A 10,027-nucleotide genomic window follows, 5' to 3' on the forward strand; every position below is an offset into this window, starting at 1 on the left:
GTAGTTTTACAACAGATGGAGGGCCGCAGGTTGGACAGGCCTGATTTAAGAGGAGATTAAAGTCCTTCTTGGATCACTATTAGCCCTGTAATAAATATATAGATATGTGCAGCTTTATAGCCAGGACCCACACCCATAAAAGGCTGAAGTTCAGTAGTGGAGATAACGGCAGTAGACTTCATTGACAATAGGCTGGGGACATTGGATGTCTAAACCGAAGCCAAACATCACATGCTCCAGTGGTAGATTGGAGATGGGTGAGAGGTCCATCCAGCCTCCAAACCACACAAGCTTACAGCGAGGACATGTGGACCTCACCCTGGCTGCAAGGAAGGGGCTGGGCATCTTTATCCACAGGAGTGAGGGATGGCAGAGTCTCCTCTATGTCAATCATAGGGCTAGGAGAATGGTGCAGATGGAGGTTCTTCTGTTCCCTGTGAAGGATTTCAGTCAAACAACTTAACCCAAAACCTGATGTCAAAATCTCATTACAGCGATGGTAACAATTTAGTCACAAACCTATAGAACAAACATTCACTGACAAACTACAATTTATCTCCAACAATTATTTATGTGTTTTGAGAGGCATTATTGCAGTATGGTCCTTGGTCACGATATCATACGGTCACCCCCTTCAGCCTTATTCTTAAAAGGCCACTAAATCCGAGAAAGAAATGCCCCTGCCATACGTAGAGTGGTACAAACACAAGAGATTCCATACCCTGACACGGTGAGGGGGAACATCTTCCATCACCATAGTGCAAACTATTATTCCTCCATCGAGTTACAGCCAGGAACGAAGGTCTCAAACACCCTCAAAATCATCACAACTTAAAAGCTCATTAAATATATTTAATATATAACCTAATAAAAAGAACTCTCCTACACAAGACAGAATATCCCACACCCCTAGAGTTTGGGCGATAGATGACCCTTCCTAGGCATCAGTAATACTCTACTACCGGATGGGGCTGGACATGCGCCATTACATTATGACCACTCATTAGAACAAGCCGGAACGGCCATCCACTTTACGTGCCCGAGACTAAGGTCACCTGATTCCAGGCAGACGGTGTTTGAGTGATGATAAAAGAAGCGGCTCTATGGTCATACAGCTGGTATAAAAGCCCTCTGATCGGAGTTGTATGGCCATCTGGTGACTCAATGCTGGGCGATGTCCTCCCCGTACGGAAGGCTAAGATGGTCGGAGCTTGGACCTGTGGATCTAGTTATAGGCCATACTGTATACAGAGGACCGTTAGGCAGGTAAGTTTTCTGGAACTACATACAAACATGATAATGAACAAGTATAAAGACAGGTGTATGAGAGAAGGTCTTCTCATGTTCCTGGGGTCTTCTGAAACCACTCGAAGTTACACAACCTTTATCTTGCACCAACTTTTAAAGACATTCTCAAATACATACAAATGTGGCAATTAAGCACTGTTGCTAACTCTATGGGTAGAAAACAAACAACAAAAAAAACAGCCCACAAATCACTGCGTTGCCCAATCGTTGTAGGTGACAAACAGCCCACAAATCACTGCGTTGCCCAATCGTTGTAGGTGACAAACAGCCTAACCCTTCCTACAGTAGCAGCTCCACTCCAGGAAGCCAGATCAGCAACAGAGATGTCCTCAGCAACTGGAGGCTGAATCTTACCTCACCCATCGTCTGGACCAGTGGAGGTTTCAGCCGTTTCCTGTACGGTCTCTCCACTTACTCCACAGAGAGATCCATCAAACCATGATCCCATTCTGTCACCTCTGCACAGGAAGCAGCCAAGTTCCCATCAATAGCTGCAGGACGTAGAGGGCAGAATAACAGCATCACCTCTAATCCCAGATACCCAGGCTCCAAGAACAAACCAATACACAGAGGACCTGAAGGCTGAAACACCCGTACAGAGAACCTATTAATTTAGTACATAGTATGAGCACAATGCAGGCTCCATGCACGCAGCAGAGCGGAGCCTCCGACAGCTTTCTTCATTCAGTTCTTGGCCGACATCAAAGCATGTACACATGGAAGGTGCAGGAATAGGCGTTGTGATGAACGGGTAATATACAGACCCCAGAGTGAAGATTTTGTCTAACCCTAATGACACGTAAAAACGATCAGGTTACATTGAACTAGAAAACTAAAAGGAACCACTTTGTTCCATAATGATATATAAACCATTCCAGAGATAATTATGTTTAACACCTACAAGGCAGCTCCAACCCTCTCTTCCCTGCCCACAGCTCCTCCAACAATCCCTTGGTGTAACACCCTCAATAAACTACACCACCAACTTGCACCCGAAACCTTCTGCTATAACCTGTCCCAGCCCCCTACACCCTGAACAGCAGTAGCTTGTAATCACACAGGTGCCTTATTACACATGTCCCACTCCTACAGCACTGGTCACCTCTGAAGGACACATTCATAGCTTGGTGAGGACCGTAGATGTGATAAACAGAGTCCAGTGACCACCCAGCACCCCCCCGCCCCCCTAGGTTGTACAGTGAGCCAGGCCACACACGGATTTATAAAAAAAAAAAAAAGGCTTGTTAAAATTCTTCCACAGGTTGCAGGGGCAAAGATAACTGGGTTCATGGAATGATTACAAAATTATACACAAATCGATAGCGACCCAGTTCCCCTCCCAGCGACCTCCTGACACGAGCACCGTCTGCCAGCTACCCATAGAACTGAAAAACATGTTTGTACAGCGGTTTTCAAAACCAAATGAAAACAAAAGACAACAATACTCATAAAAGTCTGCAGACCGTAGGTCAAAGTTCAATAAGGGCAACGTGTCCACCCGCTAATCCCTCTTGGCTTTCTTGCTGCCGTTTTCACTGGCTGTGTCCACATCATCCAGTTTCCGCTTGCTGGCCTCAAGGCCACTGTGTGAGAAGGGCTGGAAGCGGACAATGATGCAGGTCATGTTGTCACAACCCGTACCATCCCCAGAAGTGTCAGGAGCCAGGCACTGGTCCAGGAGCTGATGGGACAACAGGACAGTGAGTGCACAGATGAACCAACAAGAACATACAATACAAGCCCATGGCTCTACAGCACTCACCTCCTCCACTATAGAAGACAGGGACACGGGCTCCCCAGACGGCTCCTGTTTTATCTTCTCTTGGATAAAGTCCACCACTTCCTGGCTGCTCATCACATTCCTACAACAAGAAACACATTAGAAACACATGTGCTGATGGTTCTAGAACGAAATTCAGAAACATTGAACATGGACAATTACCAGATTCCATCACAGGCGATGACCATAAACTCATGTTCCTCATTCAGAGTCAACACTTTGATGTCGGGGAGCGCAGAGATCATTTGTTCCTCTGGAGGTAGATTACGGTTCCTCTTATAGAAGTGATCACCTGGAGAGAACATGACAATGTTCCAGGATCATTCTACACCAGCACATATTAATAAGCTTAGAGAAATAAGAATTTTTCAGATGAAGTCCACATACTGTACAAGTGGATTTTTACAAACAATACATATTACTTTGAGGAAAATATTATACTCTGCACAATTACAGTCTTTGAAGCAGTAATGTCAGAGTAAACCGGTCATGTGTCATAGTAGCCAGGCGGTAATGAGGGACAGGGATGGAGGCGCTCAGGAATATCACTCAGCTATGTCCCAGCTTACACCACCTGGCCGCATGGAGGTGACAGAACTGCCCCTCACTTCCATATAATAACCTACTTGAACCCAGAATTACACACACTAGATGGCTCCAAGTGCTGGCAGCAATTACCCTTCTATACCTGGAGGCACCAATTAGTACACAATCTGAGCGGCTGGTTTGGCCAACCAACCAGGGCCAAGTTGCCAAGGCGCAGAAACCCAATTAAGTTTGGTAAAATAGGGTGGCAGAGTAGGCTGATCCCAACACACCCAACTGCAGATATGTGCCAAAATAAATGGCAAAGACACCAGACTAGCATGACGGCTCCTACAATCAGACTCTCTCAACACAGGTTTTGTCTATGGCAGTGGAGAACAAGGCCGCTATATCAACACTTCGGCTGTCACAATACTGGCACCCAGCTTAGAGCTTTTCCACGTTTAACCCACCGAGTCAGCTCACAAGGAGATGGGATGAGTGGACATAGACACCCCCAGAATAGTCACATATTTACCACTTGCTAAGAGCTGAGTGAATAACGAAGAACCGAACAGTGACCATTTCCAATGCTCGGAGACAAAGGATTACTTACGAAGTTAAAGCTGTTTCATTACATAACACATGAAGATAGTGGTGTTATATCTTATACACAGTCTTTTATACGATCTACCCACACATTACTGGAGGGGGGAATAGCCAGCCCTCTTACCCAATCCAGACTGATCCTTTAATCAGTGCGTGAGGGTAAGCCTGGACACTTTACTTCAAAGGCTGGCTGGGGTCATCTTAATATCACCCACTGTGTCTTCGATGTGTAGAGTTACCTCCAAACCAAATTCAGAACAGGAGATCTGGAACAGATACCGGGGGTGCCACTGACCAGAGGTACGGAAGCACCAAAACACTACTGGGCACTTCTCCCCTACTGGACAACTAGCCCAGAAATATGCAAGTATACATTTCTATACAGTTCATGCATAGTTGTATAATTTAAAATGGCAGACATTAAATACAATAGAGCTATACATTGAGGTCATTCCTAGGATAGCTTACCAACCGCTCGGGAAAGGTTGAGACCTCCATTCACTCGACCATCCATGGTAACTTTACCACCTGCGTTCTTAATCCGTGCCAGCTCCAATTCATCCTCTGGTTTGTGATCATAAGACATGTCCACGGCTTTCCCTCTCTCCGACACCACACAGCGCGAATCTCCGGCATTGGCTACAATAAGCTGCTTTCCTCTGATGAGAGCTACCACCGCTGTCGTCCCACTGTCCGAGCCGGGCTAAGGAGAAAGAAGCAGTTAACTGCAGACATACAGATTGTACTCCTAGCTTACAGGGGAACACGGTCACACTAGGACCCAGCAACATCATCAACCCCGGGGAACACGGTCACACTAGGACCCAGCAACATCATCAACCCCGGGGAACACGGTCACACTAGGACCCAGCATCATCATCATCACCGGGGAACGCGGTCAAACTAGGACCCAGCATCATCAACATCACCGGGGAACGCGGTCAAACTAGGACCCAGCATCATCAACATCACCGGGGTACGCGGTCAAACTAGGACCCAGCATCATCAACATCACCGGGGAACGCGGTCAAACTAGGACCCAGCATCATCATCATCACCGGGGAACGCGGTCAAACTAGGACCCAGCATCATCATCATCACCGGGGAACACGGTCAAACTAGGACCCAGCGTCATCATCATCACCGGGGAACACGGTCAAACTAGGACCCAGCGTCATCATCATCACCGGGGAACACGGTCAAACTAGGACCCAGCGTCATCAACATCACCGGGGAACACGGTCAAACTAGGACCCAGCGTCATCAACATCACCGGGGAACACGGTCAAACTAGGACCCAGCGTCATCAACATCACCGGGGAACACGGTCAAACTAGGACCCAGCGTCATCAACATCACCGGGGAACACGGTCAAACTAGGACCCAGCGTCATCAACATCACCAGGGAACGCGGTCAAACTAGGACCCAGCGTCATCAACATCACCAGGGAACGCGGTCAAACTAGGACCCAGCGTCATCAACATCACCGGGGAACACGGTCAAACTAGGACCCAGCATCATCAACATCACCGGGGAACACGGTCAAACTAGGACCCAGCATCATCAACATCACCGGGGAACACGGTCAAACTAGGACCCAGCGTCATCAACATCACCGGGGAACACGGTCAAACTAGGACCCAGCGTCATCAACATCACCGGGGAACACGGTCAAACTAGGACCCAGCGTCATCAACATCACCGGGGAACACGGTCAAACTAGGACCCAGCGTCATCAACATCACCGGGGAACGCGGTCAAACTAGGACCCAGCATCATCAACATCACCGGGGAACACGGTCAAACTAGGACCCAGCATCATCAACATCACCGGGGAACACGGTCAAACTAGGACCCAGCGTCATCAACATCACCGGGGAACGCGGTCAAACTAGGACCCAGCATCATCAACATCACCGGGGAACGCGGTCAAACTAGGACCCAGCATCATCATCATCACCGTCAAACTAGGACCCAGCATCATCATCATCACCGGGGAACACGGTCAAACTAGGACCCAGCATCATCAACATCACCAGGGAACACGGTCAAACTAGGACCCAGCATCATCATCACCGGGGAACACGGTCAAACTAGGACCCAGCATCATCAACATCACCGGGGAACACGGTCAAACTAGGACCCAGCATCATCATCATCACCGGGGAACACGGTCAAACTAGGACCCAGCATCATCAACATCAACAGGGAACACGGTCAAACTAGGACCCAGCATCATCATCACCGGGGAACACGGTCAAACTAGGACCCAGCATCATCATCACCGGGGAACACGGTCAAACTAGGACCCAGCATCATCAACATCACCAGGGAACACGGTCAAACTAGGACCCAGCATCATCATCACCGGGGAACACGGTCAAACTAGGACCCAGCATCATCATCACCGGGGAACACGGTCAAACTAGGACCCAGCGTCATCAACATCACCAGGGAACACGGTCAAACTAGGACCCAGCATCATCATCACCGGGGAACACGGTCAAACTATGACCCAGCGTCATCAACATCACCGGGGAACACGGTCAAACTAGGACCCAGCATCATCATCATCACCGGGGAACACGGTTAAACTAGGACCCAGCATCATCATCATCACCGGGGAACATGGTCAAACTAGGACCCCACTATCATCTCGGGGACATTCCGTGCTCACCTCCCCCCACTATCATCTCTGGTACATTCCGTGCTCACCTCCCCCTACTATCATCTCTGGTACATTCCGTGCTCACCTCCCCCCACTATCATCTTTGGTACATTCCGTGCTCACCTCCCCCCACTATCATCTCTGGTACATTCCGTGCTCACCTCCCCCCACTATCATCTTTGGTACATTCCGTGCTCACCTCCCCCCACTATCATCTTTGGTACATTCCGTGCTCACCTCCCCCCACTATCATCTCTGGTACATTCCGTGCTCCCCTTCTTAACTTTATTCGCTGTAGAGTCTTGCTTCACCAAATCATACTGTACATGTATTTTCACATTTTCCAAAGAATGACTGTTTACATACTACATTTTCTAGAAATCGATGCTGATTGTAAATATTTATTCACTGCTGGATATCATCTGACCGCTGTTCCCTTTCTTTAATAGATTACTTTAACGACGGGTCATACCCGCACAATCTCTGCCTGTCCGCACCAACCAACGCCACCGTCATGCCCCGAGAAACCCTCCGTACGTGCCACTAACACTGTACAAGGAGCACACCTCTTTCTTCCCCACCAGCCTACTGCTCGGAGATGGACAAACACCGATATGACTGATATATACAACAGAATGGAGACTTACCTCCTCCTTCCCATCCATCCCAGGCAGCATCTCTTCCTCTTCATCCTCTGCATCCTCGCTGTCCTCTTCCTCCTCCGCCTCCTCTTCGCTGCTGTAGTCTTCCTCGCTGCACTCCTGAGGGATGACAGACAGGACACAGTAACGCTGACCACAAGGACCTGGCTGTCTCAGCTATTCCACATTACTGGCTCTTACTCAGCACTCAATATGGAGACCAGGGCTTTACAATATATAAAGGTAACCAATACCTGCAAATACCTTCTGATGCTTCTGTACTTACCTGCACCAAATATCGTTAAACACACCCTGTAAGTCTGAATACTTGGCCATAAAGTGTCACCGACATCCTCTCCCACCCCAATAGGCTGCGCACTCTGCGATGCCCCCTCTCCCCCCACAACAGGCTGCACGCTCTGCGACACCCCTCACTAGACACACTGTGCTCCCCCCTCAAGGGATGCGAGTTTGCAATGCCTTACACCCCCCCCCCCCCCCCCAATAAACCACTCTCCGTGTATGTAACATCACATGTAATTTACAATGGATGTGAAGATACCAGCTAGTCCACCTCTCTTCCACAACTCTAGAGCACCAGATAAATGAGATGTCTTTAAATTGTGAGTCTTGTCACTGGTTTCAGGTACATGATTGGAGAAGTCTTTATGGTGGACATTACATGGCACATATCAATGGTAAACGTCACTCACCTCACTTTCATCTTCATCCTCTTCTGCCTCAGACTCTTCACTGTCCTCAAAGAACTTTGACTTCTCTGTGTTCTGCAGTTGGGTGGGGCAGGAGGAGCAAGATGGGCCCGCGTCACCTGTGGAAGACGACACGGCTTCCTCTCCAGACTTGGTTTGAGAGGAACCACTACTGCCCCCTTCATCTGATGAGGAGATTCCAGAGGACACAGCTGAGGTTTCCTTTTCTCCGTTTTTACACTGGGGATCTGAATCTAGGTCCCCATTAACAATTCCATCCTTGGGCTTCTCCTCAGAGTCAGGCTTGGCGTTCTGTAGACACATCTTGTTTCGTGCTCCTTTGTTGCAGTTCTGGCCATAACGAGTGAGAAGCTCCTCAATGGTCATGGTGGCTTCCTCGTGTAACAAAACTGCTTCTTCATTGTCCACTGAAACACAAGATGGAAGATTATCGCTAAAAGCCATATAAAACATAGGTTCCAATAATAAACTACTGTTCGAAAGGACAATAGGACAAAGTGTCTAGGGCTATGTGATATCAGTCACGGTGCCCACCCCCCCATCTCACTACCAGTGGGGTCACACGGATCCTTCCCACCAAAGTCTATAGAAGAGCATCCTTTAGTCTTGTAAAACAGTCTGTGCCAATGTGACTGAGGTGAGGTACCGATTACACCTATAATGGCAAATCATGTGACATTGCGGGGAATTGGGGTCACCATAAATATGAGAGCCATTCACACAACTTACCGTCATCCTCATCAGCTACTTTATTCTTCTCACTCTGCTCGTTGATGGGACGCCCGGCCATCTGAGACAGTTCCTTTATCACGTTCTCCTGCGTCAGCTTCTCATCGATGGCGAGGAAGGCATCCTCCAGAGCCTGCCAAACAAACGTTACACCACAATCCTGTGTCCACCCCATTACCCCAGACCACGTATTGACTTACCTTCTGAAGCTTTCCATCCTTGTAGGCCTTCTGCTCCTTGATGATGCCAGGTAAGTACTTGGCACAGTACAGAGCCACTTCCTCACCTAAGAGACATTTACAGTGAGAGAAGACGCAGCAACTCCCCCGGGGCACTATAAAAGGAATCTATAATCGTCATTGGTGAACCCTGCGAGATCCCTACAGACTTACCTCCGTGCCCGTCATAGACAGAGAACATGGCCGTGTCACTGTCCAGCTCCGGGATGCAGTTATGAGCGTCCTGGAAAAGGAAACGTTTCCATTAATGGGGAAGATAAGTACAGGTCATATGTTCAGAGACGGACCGAATAGTAGTACGAGGTGCAAATGTAAAGTGGGTAGTGGTATGTATAATGGGGGAGGCATTAAGTATGTGGTGTATAAGGAGGAGGTATGTATAATGGGGATATAAGGGCCATGGGGGGAGGTATGAGGAGGGGGTTTATATGAGATGTATATGTATAATGGGGAGGTATGAGGCACAAGGAGAGGAGGTGTAAGTCGGTATATATATATACACGAGATGGTGTGATATAGATATATATATATATATATATATATATATATATATATAAAAATAATGAGGAGGTGTGAGGCACAATGGGGGTGTATGAGGTGTTTATAAAGGGGGTATATAGTCATGAGCAAAAGTTCAAAAGTTTTCAGAATGACAAATATTTTTCACAAAGTCTGCTGTCTCAGTTTTTATGATAGCAGTTTGCATATACTCCAGAATGTCATGGAGTGATCAGATGAATTGCAATTAATTTCTTTGCCATGACAATGACGTTTATCCCGAAAGCAACACTTCCAC

General features: G+C 47.9%; 1 protein-coding gene across 1 annotated transcript; it reads right to left on the minus strand.

The window, feature by feature from the left end:
* Window positions 1-551: 551 nt before the first annotated feature.
* On the minus strand, window positions 552-9,611 carry PPM1G (protein phosphatase, Mg2+/Mn2+ dependent 1G). The gene is made up of 9 exons (XM_075200989.1): window positions 9,385-9,611; window positions 9,193-9,278; window positions 8,993-9,125; window positions 8,246-8,670; window positions 7,539-7,652; window positions 4,691-4,925; window positions 3,251-3,380; window positions 3,071-3,170; window positions 552-2,989 (listed from the first exon to the last, which is right to left on the minus strand). The coding sequence occupies exons 1-9, from the start codon at window positions 9,410-9,412 to the stop codon at window positions 2,810-2,812; spliced, it is 1,431 nt and encodes a 476-aa protein (XP_075057090.1). The 5' UTR covers window positions 9,413-9,611; the 3' UTR covers window positions 552-2,809.
* Window positions 9,612-10,027: the final 416 nt, after the last annotated feature.

The sequence above is a fragment of the Mixophyes fleayi genome, chromosome 3, assembly GCF_038048845.1.
Source record: "Mixophyes fleayi isolate aMixFle1 chromosome 3, aMixFle1.hap1, whole genome shotgun sequence".
Taxonomy (NCBI): Eukaryota; Metazoa; Chordata; class Amphibia; order Anura; family Limnodynastidae; genus Mixophyes; species Mixophyes fleayi.